The sequence below is a fragment of the Rhinoderma darwinii genome, chromosome 6 (assembly GCF_050947455.1).
Source record: "Rhinoderma darwinii isolate aRhiDar2 chromosome 6, aRhiDar2.hap1, whole genome shotgun sequence".
In the NCBI taxonomy this organism is placed as follows: domain Eukaryota; kingdom Metazoa; phylum Chordata; class Amphibia; order Anura; family Rhinodermatidae; genus Rhinoderma; species Rhinoderma darwinii.
In genome coordinates this window covers 133,335,901-133,354,581 of record NC_134692.1, presented here as the reverse complement: position 1 = coordinate 133,354,581, position 18,681 = coordinate 133,335,901, and the positions used below count along the sequence as shown (strand labels likewise).

The following is an 18,681-nucleotide window of genomic DNA, read 5'->3' as shown; positions in this document are numbered from 1 at the left end:
TCCCCATACATTACTGATCATAGCCCCTTGTGAAATGACCAAACGAGCGCCAATCAACGAGCTGTTTCGTTGAGCGGCGCTCTTTTTTACGGCCAATTTCACCCAGTGTAAATGGACCATCACACACAGCGTTTGTTTAAGAAAAATACATTTTTGTTGTGTTTTTCCTGGAGTTTTTTTGCAGTAAAAAACAACGCATGTGTAAGGCCTCATACACACGACGGGCCGCGGAGTGTCACCCACATTTGCGGACTGTGCTCATAGTAATAAGTATAGGAGCACGGTCCGTAAATGCGAAAAATAGGACATGTCCTATTTTTTGTGGCTCATTTCCACGGCCCGGACACACACCCGTAAATATACGGGAAGGTTTCTGTGGCCGATAGAAATGAATGTGTCAGTATTGTATCCGCAAGTACAGATCCGTAATTGCGGATAAAAACTACAGTCGTGTGCATGGGGCCTTAATATGTCTTGCGTTTATTTTTTCTGGCCTTTTTCCACGAATAATTTGTGCTGTAAAGAGGAATCTTTGAATCACATGATTTGCATTGGTAAAAACGCAGGTACAATGACACTATTCTGAATGCATAAACCAAAAAAAAAACGTGGTTTGTACGTGCGTTTTTTTTTTAACAAAAAAAAACAAAACACCAGAAGAAATGTGTGAAGAAAGCCTCATATACGGCGAGCTGCCTAGAATGACATCACAACAAAGCAAACCAGTATCTACAAGCAGCAGCAACTCCTGTTGCACAATGTATTAGATAAGCCAGCAGCGAGGTCCCTTTAAGAGTGGTGAGGGGGCGTGTCCTACAGCACATGCCTTCTTAAAGCGCCAGCTGCTGCAGTCAAAAGTCACAGGCAGCCTGCTCATCCCACAGGTACCAGGGGGCAGCTCACCCTACAAGTGCTCCCCTCCCCGTCATGTACACCATCACCCGAGGACCCAGCAAGCTCACCACCCAGAGGAGAACAGGTAACCCTGCCTGCATGTGTGTATTATATTCTTATTACGCACTCCTGCAGTGGTCATAGGACCAGTATTGCCCCCTCCCCAGCAGCATATCCTACAAGACTCCTCAGTCCGCTGCTTGTATCCTATGCCCTGTAACTGATGCTACGTTTGTTATATCTGTGCGGTCACACGGAGCAGTCTGTAATATTATATAATGTTACAATGTAGCGCTCTTTAGTCTTTTCCTATTTATCTCTATCTAAAACATTGCTCTTATTTTGTCTCCTTTCCAGGTCCCAAGCAGCAGGTTGACACTAAGCTGCAAGAACTGAAAAGCAAGCAGCAGCTGCTGATCCCCACCTTGTCCAACGGCTGGGACCCACTGCCAAGGTCAGTCCGTGTGGGTTTTGGAATATTGCATTATAGAGGTGGCCCCCCCCCCCCAGTTTTCCACCCTCTCTTGTTTAGCTGTGCACTCTTGCAAGGAAAGGGTTAAAAGCGCATTCTAATAAGCATTCCCTCTGGAAGGACCAGTGTAAGATTTTAAGCATTTTTTTTTTTTTTAACCCCTTCCCAAAGTGCACAGCTGTAGTGGGATCGGCGCTGGCACCCGAGCTTAATTTACGTGGGGGTGAAAGGCATCGGCGCTGCGTGACCTTGTGCAGAGGTTACCATGCGCACGGTGTCATTGTCACATGGTTTTTACAGGGAGGGCGTGGCTACGCAAGGGGGAGAGACGGGGGTTGGATTCTTTTAACCCTTCAGTGTCTGCTTACAATACTGACTGTCTGCCGGGTCACATGTATTTATGTGTGAACAATCCTGGAGCAGGATCGTGGCTCGGTATTAATCTGGCCACGTACGGTGCCGATATTTCAGAAGATTAGAGGAAAATTCAAAAACAATGGGATCATATACATATATAATTTTTTTTTTTTGGGGGGGGGGGGAGGATTCGGGTTTAACAATCATTTGTGGTTTGATTCAGGGCCAGCTCCAGTTATAGGTGGGCCCTTGGGTAGGAGTCACAGTGGGGGACCCTGTCTAGACCACTCTCAGCTTGAAAAGCAATGAACACATTTAGCCAGATCACCGTGGGCCATGCCATCTGCCCAGGTGAGCTGTAGCGGACATTCTTAGTATTTTTTTTGCCTACAATAGGACCCCCCCTCCTGCAAGTTGTCCGCCATTAGAAAAATAAGTTTGGTACATTCTTACCATTCGAAACAAGTTTCGCCCCTGCTATGGTCTTTTCTTTGTGGCGTGAGGACTTCCCGAATTAGGTCACATTTCAACGGAGGTGATTTGCGGCCACGGTTCTTTGACATCGCTCTGCACAGCTGTAGTCACTTAGACCTATGCGGCCGTCCTATCTGCTACTGGGAAAGCTGGATGACAACCAATATGACTGCTCCGACAGCGGTTGTATAGGCTTCAATGACTGAAGCTTGTCTGACCCATAGTCCTCCGGTTTGACCTTGAGTAAGCTCTACTCCTATTAGACCGCAGGTTCACCATCACATTATTAGCAATTCCTGAGTATATAATAAAGGTATGTTCACACGAGGTCATTACGCAAGTACCGGACCGAACACCGTGCAGGGAGCCGGGCTCCTATCATACTTATGTACGATACTAGGAGTCCCTGCCTCGCTGCAGGACAACTGTCCCGTACTGAAAGAGAGTGCAGGCATGTTGAAATCTGCCACAAAATTTCTGATGGAATTTTGAGGCAGATTTTTCCGCCTGTAAAAAAAAAACCTGTGTGAATTAGGCCTTATAGCGCAGCAGAATTATGTTTGAGGATTTTGTGGATAATTTGCTGCATATTTCCGTGCAGAATTTCACATAGTATTGAAGTTTATAATACATTCCGCAACACGTACAGAACACGCTGTGGAAAATATTTCCGCAGTGGCAAAATTCCACATAGAAATCGAACCCATGTACATGTTGCAGATTTTTTTTTTCCACCCGTAGGAATACATGATGTAAACTTCCGCAGTGGATTTTTCCACTATGGAAAACCTTGCCACGTGTGATTGCACCCAAATAGAAATGTAGTGATATATATGTGTGTGTGTGTGTGTGTGTGTGTGTGTGTGTTGCTATAGGACACTGCCTGGATTACACTGTCCCTGACCTGGATCTCTTTTCTCTTACAGTCCTTCAGCTCCAAAACTAGTTTTCAATCGTGTGAACGGCAAGCGTAGCGCATCCCTAAGCCCCACATCAGAAGAAGAAATCTACACCCCAGCACACGAGGAGAACGTCCGCTTTGTATATCAGGGTAAGAAAAAGGGCACTGACTGCAGTGTAGGATGGTCCCCGTAAAGGGACTAATGGCCTGTTCTAAGAGCCAAGTTAGTGATTGTCCCAACTGGAAAGCCTCTACTCGGAATGAAGCTGCCCCCCCCCCCGTAGTATTACAATGAATGGGGCACCGTGCACCGTGCAATGTATGGCCGCACCAAGCGGTCAAACTGATTGTTACCTGCATATTTCGATGATCAGCGATCCTCTCTTTCCAGTCCTATCCGTAACCATTAGGCTGGGTTCACACGACCTATTTTCAGGCGTAAACGAGGCGTATTATGCCTCGATTTACACCTGAAAATACGGCTCCAATACGTCGGCAAACATCTGCCCATTCATTTGAAGCTGTCAAACGACGACGGCTCATCAAAAGAAGTGCAGGACATTGACATTGACTCCATTGAAAAACAGCTCCAAAAACGGCCGTTAAACAAAGTCCACGAAAAACGCGAGTTGTTAAAAAAAACCAAAAAACTTCTGAATATCAGGAGCTGTTTTCGCCTGAAAACAGCTTCGTATTTTCAGACGTTTCTGGTCACTGCGTGTGAACATACCCTTATTCTTCAGTTTAATGCCCCGCATTTGCCCTATGGATCGCCCAGTCCAGATTTCTGCCATTAACCTCAGTGGAGTAAGCTGGGATTCAACGAAAAGGTGACCGGAGAAATCCAATCCAGTTGGATCCTTTTCTCCGGCTTTGTCTGCCCTAGATGTGAAAATCGGGGTTATCCACGAATCTCATGTAGGAATACTTGTATGGCTGCAGGCGAAGGCGCTTATGAAAAGCTGCTTTTCCAGTTTTAATGGGGATTCTAGTCTGTGAGGAAAGTTGTCAGTCCCTTTTTAATCTGCTGATTTGTCATTAAGGTCCTAGCGAAGTGTGACTTGGGATTCCCCACATGTCGCTGTAAAATCACAGGAGTGCAATGGTATCTGATAGGAAATTATAATTTTTTTACTTATTTTTTTTTCCCCTCCTCCCAAAGAAAACCATTGCGCTTGCAGTAGTCCCGTGATTTTACTCCGACTAGTGCGTGACTGCCAGTCCCCATGTAGCTTAGACCTAAAAGCTATAAGCACTTCTAGGGTATGTGCACACACACTAATTACGTCCGTAATTGACGGACGTATTTTGGCCGCAAGTACCGGACCGAACACAGTGCAGGGAGCCGGGCTCCTAGCATCATAGTTATGTACGATGCTAGGAGTCCCTGCCTTGCTGCAGGACAACTGTCCCGTACTGAAAACATGATTACAGTACGGGACAGTTTTCCTGCAGCGAGGCAGGGACTCCTAGCATCGTACATAAGTATGATGCTAGGAGCCCGGCTCCCTACACTGTGTTCGGTCCGGTACTTGCGGCCGAAATACGTCCGTCGATTACGGACGTAATTAGTGTGTGTGCACATACCCCTACATTTACCGAAAAAAATAAAATTTGAGCTTTCTTGTCTCCTCAGCCTGGCAGGAGGTGGAACATCAGCTGGAGAAGCCGGAAATCAACGGATGTAAACCCCAGCAATATCAGGATCAAACTCCAAGTCCATCTCCTAAGAGTAAGAGTCCTTAATGCATGTTCTCCTTTCACATTGTAGCTTTTATTGCTGAAATTATAACTTAAATAAGTCCCAAAAAAATCCATTCTGGATCATCTTTTCTTAGAACTCTGCATTGTACCATTCCTCTGTCATTCCTCCTACAAATGTATGAATAAATTGACAACTGGGTGTTACCAGTTGGGGGTGTGTCCCTACAGTCTGACACTATCCAATCAATTCTTATAGACTCAGACTGAGTAGGGACACGCCCCTGTGACACGGAGAATGGTAGCACCCAGTTGTTCATTTATTCATACATTTCTAGGAGGAATAACAGAGGAATGGCATAACCTAGAGTTAAGAAAACATTCTACAGAATTGTTATTTCATGGGGAATACAAGTAGTGACTAAAACAGACATGTCAGGGGAGCTGACCGGTCCTGTTTAAGAAGAAATAGAAGTGTTAAAAATGTTGCTATGGTGATAGTGAGCCATATTGCAAGATATATATATATATATATATATATAATTATTTTTTTTCTTAACCAATTAGAAGACTGCTTTTATTGTTTTGATAGGAGATCCCCTCCTTATAACACTTTGCAGCTACAACACAGAGCAGGAAGTGTTGTCATAGGGAAACTGATTTGTTTTAAATATGCATCTGTACCGTTGCCCTTCTGTTGAGGGGTTAACCCGACGGAAACCTCAGACGGAACCCCTTAACGGAAGGGCAACGCTGATGTGAACACTGTTTCGCTGGTCTCCCTTTAAAGATCCGATCCAGTTTTGGCATAAAAGATATACATGATTGACATGGACCGCTCATACAGCTGAATGAATTGACACATTATATATAATGTATCTATGAAATATAAGCAAGATGTGGCAACCTTTTGCAGGTCTCTGCTCTATTCACATCCACAGCTGAATTTTAGATTCTGATGTGGTCCTAGAACAACTTATTGTGGAAGCTTCAGAAAAGGCTACAGGGCCAAGATGTAAAGTCGCATTGTCCGGTTTTATTTACCAACCAGCAGAATTTGTATATTCGCTTTGGATGTGAATGGAGAATAAACCTGTTTTACCTTTCTTCATGGGTAAGCAATGCTGCTTCTTCTTGCCACTTTCCCTACGTTTCCTTCAGTGCCATACGATGGCAGTAACGGGTATCCGCTTTTTAGCACTGACCCTTTGATAGACGAGTCTTCACACATTTGCTGGAAGTCCTATGACGTAGAAAGCTCCTGTAAATGGGCCATGTAATCTGGAAAAGTGGCTCAGTCCTTAAGTTCCGGCCTCCTCTAGCACCAAGTTCCTCGGACTCCTATTGTTCTCTTTCTTGGTAACCATGACGACCAATGAAAAATGACGTTACTACAGGTCGTGTATTTTGACTATAGTTTAGGCCGGGGCTTTTATCGGGCATAGCTACAGGTGCTGAGGTAAGTCGCACCCGGGCTCTGATGCCTGAGGGACTCTCTGCCATCTTAGAAGACACCCGTACTATAAATGGCACATGGTGGGGCCTATTACAGATTGAAATTTAGCTTCTTACATTAACAGTTTCATCACTTAAAGGGGAAATTCAGTAAAAATGATCTTCAGACAGTCGATCGGTACATGAGGAGATCACAAATCCGTAAAGTATATGATCTTGGATCGCTACTGACATGTCAATTTGCGTGTGACACTAAATACACAGCCAGTTGTTGGGGGGCCCTCCAATGGACGCTAGAATGTATTTATATAAGGTATGGGCAGTCCTGTCCTTGGACGCTATTATGCCATTGTAAACACTGATCCACTTTGACTGTAGAGTACAAAGAGTTAATGATCTGAGCGCCATAGCATGTAAAGTTTGCGGTGGCGCTCAGGTCCGTACATTGCTGTGCAATAAATGTTTGTAAAACGGGCGTAGCAGGGACATGCGCTCTGTGCAATGTACAGGAAGTCTTGCGTACGGATCTAAGCGCCGCTCAATGTTTACATGCAGCCGCACCAAGTTCAGCGAGCGCTGGAGGTGGTTTTTTTTTGTTTTTTTTTTTACCTAGTCCTTTAATATAAAAAAAAAGTGTTTCATGCCCAGGGCGCAGCCTGTATAGCCGTATCCCTGTGGCTCCATACAACCAGGGCCAGCCGTGCCAGTGCAACCCGGGCGCATGCGCTATTATTAACATAAGAGTCCGCTGATTTTTTTTTTCAGCGACTATTAGCGTGACAGTACAACATTTCTTTTGCACCATTTTGGCTGCTGTGGACCTATGCTAGTGAATGGGGCTGTTCAGACTGTTCGTGATTTTCACGCAGCGTACGTGCGCTGCATAAAACTCACGACATGTCTTATACTTGCCCGTGTTTCGCGCAGCACGCACCTATTGAAGTCAATGGGTGCGTGCAAATCGCGCTCGGCACACGGTGTAAAAAGAATGAATGAAAACCGAAAAGCACCACGTGCTTTTGTGTTTGTAAACCTAAAAACAGAGTGTCATAATGATGGCGGCTGCGTGAAAATCACACAGCCGCGCACCATATACAGATGCCACACTGAGCTTTTGCGCGCGAAAAACGGATACGTTCGTGTGAATAAGGCCTTAATATGTATAGCAGCATATTCACTGACAAATGCCTTATCCCGGGTTCCCACGGGTAAAAACTGCGCAGTGTATCCGACTTGGAACCTGCAGCACCTTCTGTCCGGAAAAACTGCACCACGTTGTGGTGCGGGTTTTCTAATAGAATTACCGCTGTGGAAAAAAAAAAAGTTCATACTCGCCCCCTCCCTCTTCTTCTCTGCGTGTAGTCTGGCCTCCCTGGATGATGTTGCAGGCCATGTGATGCTGCAACGGTCACATGGGATGAAATGTCATCCCAGGAGGCTGGACTGCAGGAGGGAGGGCATTCTGGGTAAGTATGTTTTATTTATTTTTACGCCGTAATTGCTGCGATTGCACCGCAAAAGTCGCAACGGCTTTCTGTTGCGGGTTTTGCATTCTCTTTGAACTCAATGAAAATTCAAGAAAAACGCAGCATGAATTGACATGCTGTGGTTTTAAATTGCACACCACAGGTCAATTTATTAACGTTTACGCGGCGTTCGGTTTCCGTTGTTGGGTTCGTCAGACCTTTCCGTTGGAGCTTCCGTCTTCATTACCATTGATTTCAATGGTAATGCTTCCGTTGCTAATTGTTTCCATTTGTCTCCATTCCGTAAGGTTTCTGTTGTTTTGACGGAATCAATAGCGCGATCGATAGTGTAGCCGATTGCGCTATTGATTGCGTCAAAACAGAAACCATTAGCAACAGAAGAATTACCATTGAAATAAATGGTAATGATAAACGGAACCTATGGTTTCCGTTTGCCTTTCCGTTGATGGGTTCCTCTGATGGAAAGGTCTCACGGAACCCATCAACGGAAACTGAATGCTGATGTGAACAGGCCCTAAATCTCATCCACTTTGCTGCTACTGTAAATGTTGCGGAATTTTCGTTGCGGAAATTCTGCAGTGTTTACGCTAAATGGGAACCCGGCCTAAAAGTGGATCTCGGATTGTCGGCTGTGGTGGAAATTGTTTGGGTTTGTAAAGAAGTCCTGCGTTCTCCGGAGCGTTTCCTTACAGCCCACGCACTTCTTTTGCTTGTTAACATGTAACGTTTTTTTTTCTTTAATAAACCGTCTTATAAACATTTATTACAAGGTTTTCTGCTCATACAGTAAATGGTAAACTAGATTCCACCTCCTAGTCCAAAGTCCATCGCTTTCTGCGAGCGGCGCATAAGGTTTTTGCTTTGAGGATAAGAAGGAGCTATTAGGCCTTGTTTCCACACCGACGCCGCACTGAAATTCCGCAACAAAACACGGTATAAAGTAAAATAATGGGGTTTAACTTGCTCCAATTAAATACAGTGTCAAAGTCTTCGGACTTCCCTATCTCTTGCAGATTTTTCCACGGATTTCACTCTTTGCAATGATGTGAGTGAAATCTGGAACGTCGTCGCCATCCGTGTGAACTTGGTCTAAAGAGCGCTGACTCTCACCCCCCCCCCCCAGTCACCCACCAAAGTGGGCAAAATAGTTTATTTTTTATTTTCTGTCATTGTGCCAAATTCTGGCCCATGTGACACGGCAACTATTTCCATGCTGGGATAAAACCCAGAAATTCAGTAGTTTGATGTAAGTCTGTAGAAGATAAATGTTTTTTAATAATATCATATATAACTTTTTTTTTTTTTTAAACTTCCATATAGCGTAATGTGTGTGCTTTATGGCAGCTGCAATACATGGGAATCATTTGACAGAGAAATGTCATAGATTATTATAGTCTACAGGAAGTGATGAAATACATCCCCAGAGACTAGGGAGTGATAGCGAGTGTCTGGCCCCGCCCCTCTACTGAGTGACAGCTCAAGAGGCCTCTTGATTTGCCGCTAGAGCTGTCACTCAGAGCAGAGTGTGTCACTTGTATGAATCCCCCGAAGCGGCAGTCACATCAGTTTATCGGTCATGCAACTGGCATGACCGAGACAAAAGGTTTGTTTACAATGTCCCCCTCCGCTATATCGCTCTGTCAGCAGTTTTAAGGCCTCATAACTTCTGACAGATTCCCTTTAAGCCACACCTCTAACCCTGTCCATGCACGCCCGATTCTGCACAGCCTAGTGTCACGGTGCAGGGAAAAATGTGACGGGAATGCAGAACAGTGGCCCCTTTATTTTAAGGATTAAAGGCATACAGCGGTTTTCTTTTATTATCGTGATAAACAGATAGTGCCCTGAACAGTAATGGTGCCCCACACACTATCATAGATGCCATGTTGTCTGGTAATAGTACCCCCCAAACAGTAGTTATGCCCCATTCCCACGATGAACGGAGAAGATAATTCTGCAGGCCTCCTCAGTCTGTGGCTGGGTGAAGGCAGGCGCGATGACATTATCGCACCGACCTGCGGTGAGCTGCTGATGGCAGGAAAAAGAGTGAAGGATAGAGCAGGGAGCTTCTTGCTCCACCATTGTATTCAACTGTATCTGGGTCCATAGCTGGTTGTTCTGAAAATTCTGACAGTACACTGCTGCTGTTATATACCCTCCCTCCTCCATAAATATCTGATAGATGCATTTCCCTCTGTGACCCGCACCTATCATCAGGGCCGAGGTGGACGGTAATTACAGAAACAACCGAGCTCCCATTCAATTTTATGAGAGTTATAGAAATGGCATAGCGGAGCGTGCTCTGCTGTTTCCATAACTCCTGGCCACCTCTCTACCTGGTGACCTCCGGTGAAACTTGCAGATTCCTCTTGTGGATAAGCCATAAGTACCTAAGATCGGAAGATGCCTATGAACTGTATAATAGTAAAGATAGGGGGGGGGGGGGGGGAAGAGATCACACTGGCTCAGTGCAGAAGGGAACCCACTGCAGATCTCTGCAAGGGGAAAATCACACACATTTTTCTCCTTGGAGGGAAAAAAAAAAAGCAGTACAGGTATGAAGCTGTGCTGATACATGAGAGCTAGGGAAGGTAGTAGCATCCTGGAGTCACTGAACTCACATCCAGCATGTATTACTGGGTGGGGACACCTCCCCTCACCTGAGAAAAATCAGAAAATAGGAGGAGGTTGCATATCAGGGGTCTAATAATGGAAGAAGAATCCATCCTGAAATCTAGTGCCACTTTTTTAACTCTATGTAACCATTAACAAATGTAAAATAAAATCAATCATTTTTTTTTTCCATGTCAAAGATGTCCATAGCCTTTTAGTTGTAGCCTTGAATGACCAGGGTATGGGTGGCTGAGCCTGATCAGAGTCCCAATATCACCATTTGCTTGTGTTCATGGACTCGCTTGGCTGGCCCTCCATGTCCACATTCTACACCTGGTTGATTCAGAATTGACCTGTGGGGAGAAAACATGCTCCGCAGGCTCTATGGAACTGGCGGCTCTGCTCACACATCTGTCAATTTGCAAAAACATCGGCCAAAAAACGCATTTTGACCGCGACGTGTGAACACAACATTCATCAGTAGTAGGTCCAATGGGTCAAGAACCACCTTTTGGAGACCACCGGCTTAGGGAAGTCATGTATTTTGTAGATTTATCTTTTAACCATTTCCTTCCCCTGCCTCCTTTTACAGATTTTGTTCCTATCGATCTTGAGGACTGGTGGGCTGAACGGTTTCTAGCCAATATTGAGAACTGCGCCTGAAGAATCCCAGGAGACTTTCCCATCTTTATTGTTAATATGCACACTTTTAATCCTTGCAGTAGCCTCCAAGAATCTGTCCATGTACGGTGGCTCTGGTCACACAATAGGAATCGACAAGATGGACGCAGCAGGACGCTGTGCTGACAATGTGCCTTTTCTGTGACTGCTTCCATAATGTGTGCTCTACGAGGATTACAGTATTCAAGGTTACCTGAGAAAGCACAGAACCATTAGGGACCGGATACCGGCCGTGATGACCTCTGGGCTTCGTCCACAATGGGAGGGGATTATTACTGGACACTAGATGGCAAAACCCATCATCAGAGGGGAAGGGGGCACCAGCAAGGTGGTACTATGCACTACAGCAGTGACTGGCAACCTGTGGTTCTCTGCGACTCCCAGCATGCAGCAGGGGGATGCTGAGGGTTGTAGTTTTACAACCGCTGGAGAGCCATGGCTTTTCTATTTCTGCACTATAGATTATGGAAGGGGCAATAGTTATACAAACTTGACGTTGAGTGATGCGATTGCTCAGTCTGAACCCCAATGGTTTTACACGCACGTTGATCCCCTCCCCCATTAACTCTCTTCTGCTTGCAGCCAACGCGTCATTTCCCCTTATCGTCCTCCGATCTGCATCAATAGGTCTCCCCAAGAGCTGTGAATCTGTGTGATGCCCACAACTGGTCTCCCTCATGTCTTGTCCTTTATTTTGTATTCGAGGGATCTGTACAGAGCGGGAAATGTCTATTTTTCTAAATAAAGTTTGTTTTGCCTGAAATGTGAAACGGTGCTATAAATGTATACTTTTCGGAATTACTTTTACTTCTTCAGGATTCATCACCCAAAGGCTGAACACTGTTCCGGCTGGTACTTATTACACGTCTCTGCTCATCCAGATGTAATAGCGTCAGTATTGGTCCTAATAGGGATCACTGAGTCTATACAATACATATGAACAGGCATAATATTTCTCTATAGTGTAGCCTGGTCTGTTGTAACGTGGCTGTGGGGTTGGCTTTCCATTTCTACATGTATAGGGACTGATGGGGCACCTTGCTTATTTGAAATGGAATCTACAGTCTACTGCAATGGTCCAGATCGTAGTAAGACCAACACAAACAGTTTACCGTTTATATATAATCTACATAACTAACTTTGTAAATACATTGTATTACTTATCTTGTAATGATCATGAGTTACAGCCTGTATTATACCCCAGAGCTGTATTCACAATTCTGCTACTCGTTACTGGAAACAGTCAAGCTTGTTTACAGACACACCCATAAACGTGTAAGGGGTAGGTTCACATGCGGCAGCTTGGTTACAAAAAATGTGGTCTCTTTTTTTGTCTGAATGAGGTTTGCCGAAATCCATGCACATGCTGCAGAAACAACCCTATTCAGATGCTGAACTTTCTGCAACAAATCTTCCACCTGTGAACAATTCCTTTAAAGGAATGCAAAATCACCAGTGCAAACTCTGTGCAGACATAAAGGCAGCAAGGTATGCTGTGAGATTTCAGCTCTGAAGAATTGTAAATCCAGCTTTGGCCTGGAGCGTGCTCACTAAAACCTGGAATGTGACAACATAAAAGTATCTGCAGTATTTTTGATACACTAGAAGACCTCATCTGACCTGGTGTAGGCTACCTGATTATTTTTATTTTCATAGATAAATATCTTACTATTTTGTGTATACAGCTCCTATGCAGACCTATGTCTCCAGGATTACATACTACAAACAAAACCTAAGTGGCGTCAGATCCATGTAGTGACTTCCTTCCCTCTGCCCAGATCAGACTACATAGTTAGATTGTAGTCTGTAACCATAGAGACACATTAGTCTGCATAAGAGCTGTATACACAAAACAGTAAGATACTTTTTATCTATTTCATTTGCAAAGTTGCTTTATTTCAACTTCAGAGCAATAATAAAAATAATTAGTATACACAACCTTTAATTGAACTTTATTTTTTCAGCGCAGTGCAACAATGACTTTATATTTTGATCGTTTTAACTTCCCGGCTTATGTCAGTGGCGATAAGTAACACGTGAACCTCCTGTCCTTGGTTTCGTGTTTTCCCATAGAATAATTGAAACAAAGTCTGTGGCTTTCAAAAGAGCAGCATAAATAAGATTTATTGAGTTTTTACAATCAAATATTTGCTTGGAGCAGTAAAAACGTGTTCCAAGGACAAAGGGACCGGACGGAGCATCACACACATTGTTCCCTGGTTGTTCACACAAGCTTTGGGGGTTAGTTTATCAACGAGGGTCATATCAGTGCCGACCACGCACGCTGTCCATACAGAGCACATACATTCACTTTAGCCTTCGGACATTCTTCTCCTCTAAGCGTATGTTCACAGAAGGGCATTACGTCCGTAATTGAAGGACGTATTTCGGCCGCAAGTCCCGGACCGAGCACACTGCAGGGAGCCGGGCTCCTAGCATCATAGTTATGTACGACGCTAGGAGTCCCTGCCTCTCCGTGGAACTACTATCCCGTACTGAAAACATGATTACATTACGGGACAATTGTCCGGCAGCGAGGCAGGGACTCCTAGCATCGTACATAACTATGACGCTAGGAGCCCGGCTCCCTGCACTGTGTTCGGTCCGGGACTTGCAGCCGAAATACGTCTGTCAATTACGGACGTAATGCGCTCGTGTGAACATACCCTAAGGCTAAAATGTGAAAAACGACTCCCTAGGTTAAAGCGGACGTTCCTTAAAACTCCTGGCACCCGTGTCTGGGCACTCAGAGCTAGAAGGCAATGTGGGAGTAGATGTTAAGACCATGTAATGATAAGACAGCAGTTGCAATGACAAGTACATTGTGTAGTATTCATAATTCCCTTCTCTATCAAACTCCCTTTAAACTTAAGTATCCATTCATTAAAATAAAAATTTATAAAAAAAATTGCATTCTTTCAAATCAACGTAGTAATCGACAATTTCCATTCCAGCAATAAAACAATTAGGGCAATATTACAATCATCATATGGATCCGTCAGCGCCTCATACGTTTAGTGTGCAGTTGTCAGTGGTAAATCTTGATTTCAGTGCAGTCACTCCCAAGATAGAATGACGGATGTAATACCGGAGACCATGGCGAGACGGGGGGGGGGGGTTTGGGTTGGCGGAGGGCATCAAAGTGGATTTTGTATGAGAGAAGGAGGCACTGGAGGAGATTGGTCATCAGCAGAGGATAAGCTGGTTACAAAGTCGGATGGACGGATAATTCTCACACTGAAATGGTTAGACGGAGGTGGACATAGGTTCTTCTACAAAGGAAGGTGCAAGTCTTGGCTAGACAACAAAAGTCGAAGCCGTGGACGGAGAGATCGGTCAGGAGGGTAAACAGAGGGCATCAAAGGACAGAGACGTTGTCACTGTTGAGATTCAAAGTCCATTTGCACCAAAGGCAGTGCCTGTAATCCATGGAGATTTTTTTCACAGCAAACAGTGTGGTTCTTACAGAATGTTTAGGTTCTTCTATACTACGACCACCTCGGGCGGCTGCTGGAAATGACTGAAGCTCAGGAAGACTTGCTCCAGTGAGATTTGACTCACACAGTAATCCTCAAGATTAAATTTCTCTTTGGCTTTTTCTAAGGTTCCAAAAACCTGTAAAAGGAGGTGGAAAAAACCAAAACCGTTAGCAGTCTTGAGACTTAAGATAGTGTTACACGGCCCGATGTGTAAACGAGCGCCGATCAACGAGCCAGCTCATTGATGGGCGCTTGTTGCTCCTTTCACAAGGAGCTAATATGGGGATGAGCGCTCGTTACTCAGATCGCTCATCACCTTCCATTATTATCATGTGGGCATTTAAAACGATGCAATCAGTCGATGAACGTGCGTTTGCTCGTTCATCGGCTGATCGTTGCCCGGTTTTACGGGACCGAGCGTTCTGTGAACACTTGTTTGCCCGATAACTGGCACATGTAAAAGGGCCTTTAGACCAGACGGACAAACTTCACACTATGAACGCTGGTCTTGTAACCTCAATCTTCCCTGCCGAAAGGGATCCAATAAACGTAGAAATCCCTGGCATCAACAGTACCAAGCTAAAAAAAATGTGCACGTTACTACGGCCGCCAATCATGGCACGCTGTGGTGACATTGCTGTAGTAACGTGACTCCTATGTGATGCCATGGTGGACGCAATGATAACAGACCGGAGGGCGGATAAGGGAGGGAACTTGGTACTATGACTGCGATCCAAAATATCACAATATAAATCTCAGCTTTTGGCCAGAATGACGCAGCGCTAACCGTTTCAGTTACCTGGAGTTTCTCTGCTTTCAGACTGCCAACCACTGCCTTGTGCCGCATGGCAGCGCTGCTCAGTGATCATGTTGCCATGTCCAGCACAGGCTTCAGCTGTAGGTTAGTAGAGGGTAGCAGAGGATCTTGGAAATGGCACTAACAAGTAACTGAAAAATTGGGGGCAAGTAGAGCTCTATTTTTGAGCCCAAGCTAATAGGATGTGAGCGCAGGATGGACGAGGACACGTTCCTATCCGACCACAAAAGTCTACAGACTTTATACAGAATATATAGACGGAATAAGAAGCTGAGGATTAAGGATATTAAGCAACTTATGTCTTTTCCAATATCAGATACTTCCTCCTGCTCCATAATCACTTGGGGAGTGGGGGAGAGAACGATAGGTGGCTGGTATATGAGAAGCATCTCCCCAATATCAGGGTATGCAGACTGTCAGATTATATGTGGTTTTAGGAATAGATCTCAATATATGTGATTTGCACAGAAGAACAACACGATATGATTTTCTTACCTGTGCCCAACTCAGGTGCTGGTTTGTTATATGGTAATGGACCATACCCTGGTGCTCGTGCTTCAGCTGGCTGCCTGCATGACACAACAAAACATACACCGCTGGTTATACAATAATCGGTCATGGGCAGGGCGACCTTCAGGGTAGTACAGAAAGGACCGCTAGTACGGACCTGGCCAAAACAGGGGCCCATCTGCCAGTTTACCATTGGGAGAAGCAGCCACACAGCTAGGCTAAAAGAAAAAAATGCTAGCATATGGCAGACGCCACTAGGGGGAGCTCACTTCATAAGGATTTATTGATGCTTAGCAGGCTTCTGACGTCATCGGCAACAGTACCGCCTAATCTGCCTGCTGCATCTCCTGCCACCATATTTCACGGGAGACAAGAACCTCAGCAGCTTTAAAACTTGCCATCATGGTTGTTTTGAGGATATTGCTCTGTGAGTAGAATATCGTTGTTACTATGAACACACTCACCTGGGAAGACTGTCTCCACAAAATCTTTAAAGGCCACCAGATCATGTCCGCCTCTAGAAGTCTTGGCCAGTAGTGTGTATCCACTACCAAATTTACATTTCAGGTGCTGAGGACTGCCGAGGCACTTGAGCTGACCGTTCACCATGATGGCGAGCCGAGTGCAAAGAGCTTCACACTCCTCCATGCTGCAGGACAGATTCTTTTTTTAAGAACTTTCTATTACTCTTTCATACTCCACACACTCCGTGGTTTATAAAGGTGTCTCACCTATGTGAAGTAATGATTACAGCCTTTCCACTCTCCCGTGTTCTGGTCACAGCATCCCACAGTAGTCTCCGGGCCACCGGGTCCATTCCAGTAGAAGGTTCATCCATGAAGATGACCGGTGGACCACCAATCAGGGCAATGCCAGCACTGAGCTTCCTCTTGTTTCCACCACTGGGAAATGCGAGTGAGAATAAATCAAATTCTCATCATAGGAGAAAAGAAACCAAAACGCGTCACACCTACTCACCTGTAAGCCCTCACTAGTTTATTAGCATGCGCTTCCAGGAGAAGCCCCCGCAGCATGTTCTCTACACAGCTATTAATGTACATCTCAGGGACTCCACGAAGACGAGCGTACATGCACAGGGTTTCTCGGCCAGTCATATGTTCCAGTAAAGGGTCAAATTGTGGACAATAGCCAATCCGCTGCTGGGCCTAAAAACAGAAGGACATGGAGCAAGAGGGTCGGATATTCAGAAGAGAATGACGGAAGGCAAATTAAAGAAAATACAAGGTCTGGTCTATGCCCTCTTTCCTTCAATCACACAATCTCCCAATTACCTTCTTTGTGTTTTGTAGGATGCTGTGCCCATCGATGTAGGCATCCCCGGAGCTGACGCTTTCATCTCCAGTCAGCATTCGGAATGTGGTCGTCTTACCAGCCCCATTGAAACCAAGCAGCCCAAAGCATTCTCCACGGCCCACAGCCAGAGATATGCGGTCAACGGCAAGAAGTAGAGCGCGGCGGCCGTAAACCTTCGGAATTAAAAATAATTAAAGGGTATTCAAGCTGGCAATGCTTATCCATCCACGACTGCCTCTGTACCTCCCATAGTGTTGTATACAGAAACAGGGTGTATGCTCCCCCCCCCCCCCCTCAGTCATTCTGGTGGATTGTGATAGGGGAATAGGGTCCCATGTTCTAACAATTTTTGGGGGTCCTAGTGTTTTTACCTCTACCGATCGAACATTTATCTCCTAACCTGTGGATAGGTGATAACTGTTGATGGCTGGGATAGCCATTTAACTTGAATGATGTATGTAAGTGTGAAGGTAAAAACCTATTACTAGCCAACCTTTAGACACAGATACGATAAAAAGTAGTCAGACAGGTCATAAAAGTATGATAGATGGGGGTCTGACCTCTGGGACCCCCATCGTCACCCACATAGCTCTGGCAGCCCCTCAGTATAGAAATGAAGCGGAGAATTGGAAGCACCAACTAGAAATGGAGCCCCTTTATTCCTGTTAGCACTGGGGGTCCCAGGAGTAGGACCACTATAACTGACCTTGCTGAGTTCCCGGATAACCAGAGGGCTACTAAGTTCCGAGAGCTGCTCCACTGGAGACTCCAACACCTTCTTCCTCTCATCGGCCACATCCCGGTCCTCGGAAGGAGCCACTGGCGACTCAGGGGGTGAAGACTGCAAAAATGAAGACAGACAGCATAAGGCGATATAAAGACTTTCACATAGAGTATCATAAGATTAACACTATTATATAACCCCCCACACTTCCATACCCGGCGCCGGAACCGGCAAAGCTGGCAGAGGACTTGGCTCTCGATAATGAAGAGAAGGCAAAGGAAGGCCAAGCCCTGAACAGCCATAGATGTCAAGTAGCGCCCCACTCCCGGAGAGGAGAAAGAGTAATAGTTGGTTTGATAGGTGATATCTGGAAAGTAGAAATATGGTTGAACATCATAGACATACGACTTCCTCTACTAGGACAGAACATTTGATAACCAGCATTTAATTATGTTCTCTTATAAGTGACCGCCCTTTGTATTAGTAAGCAGCCATCCCTGGTGGCGACATGGTGGGCATTCTCATCGTGATCTCAAACCTTCATTACTATCATGGCTGCTTTTAAAGAGGTAGTACAGGATTAGAAAAACATGTCTGCTTTCTTCCAAAGATTGCGTTATACCTGTGGTGTGTGATATTTTTAGCGCAGTCCCAATAGGAGCCAAGCTGCAATACAAGACACAACCTGTGGACAGGTGTGGCACTGTTTGTGGAAGAAAGCAGTCGTGGTTTTCTAAACACATACAACCCCTTTAAAGCCACTGCTATGTGGCTGCCACTATTCGGTATGAGAAATTGTATG

The 18,681-nt window shown here is 45.2% G+C and overlaps 2 protein-coding genes across 3 annotated transcripts in view; one reads left to right on the top strand and one right to left on the bottom strand.

Moving 5' to 3' along the window:
* The first annotated feature begins 837 nt into the window (after window positions 1-837).
* MCRIP2 (MAPK regulated corepressor interacting protein 2) lies at window positions 838-11,805 on the top strand. Of its 2 annotated transcripts, none has more exons than XM_075830421.1 (5): window positions 838-979; window positions 1,252-1,348; window positions 3,124-3,248; window positions 4,735-4,830; window positions 11,077-11,805. In XM_075830421.1, the coding sequence occupies exons 1-5, from the start codon at window positions 928-930 to the stop codon at window positions 11,178-11,180; spliced, it is 474 nt and encodes a 157-aa protein (XP_075686536.1). In that variant the 5' UTR covers window positions 838-927; the 3' UTR covers window positions 11,181-11,805. The 2 variants fall into 2 exon arrangements, with proteins under 2 accessions (XP_075686536.1, XP_075686537.1); XM_075830422.1 differs by having other exon boundaries at window positions 10,947-11,169.
* Window positions 11,806-13,647: 1,842 nt separating this feature from the next.
* Window positions 13,648-18,681, bottom strand: part of ABCA3 (ATP binding cassette subfamily A member 3) — a 36,449-nt gene continuing 31,415 nt past the window's right edge. The window contains exons 24-31 of the mRNA XM_075830419.1: window positions 18,095-18,246; window positions 17,862-17,996; window positions 17,134-17,328; window positions 16,820-17,007; window positions 16,573-16,743; window positions 16,306-16,490; window positions 15,827-15,900; window positions 13,648-14,650 (exon numbers count right to left, since the gene is read on the bottom strand). Of these exons, the coding sequence (XP_075686534.1) occupies window positions 14,519-14,650; window positions 15,827-15,900; window positions 16,306-16,490; window positions 16,573-16,743; window positions 16,820-17,007; window positions 17,134-17,328; window positions 17,862-17,996; window positions 18,095-18,246 (1,232 nt within the window). The 3' untranslated portion in view covers window positions 13,648-14,518. The remainder of the gene's footprint in view (window positions 14,651-15,826; window positions 15,901-16,305; window positions 16,491-16,572; window positions 16,744-16,819; window positions 17,008-17,133; window positions 17,329-17,861; window positions 17,997-18,094; window positions 18,247-18,681) is intronic.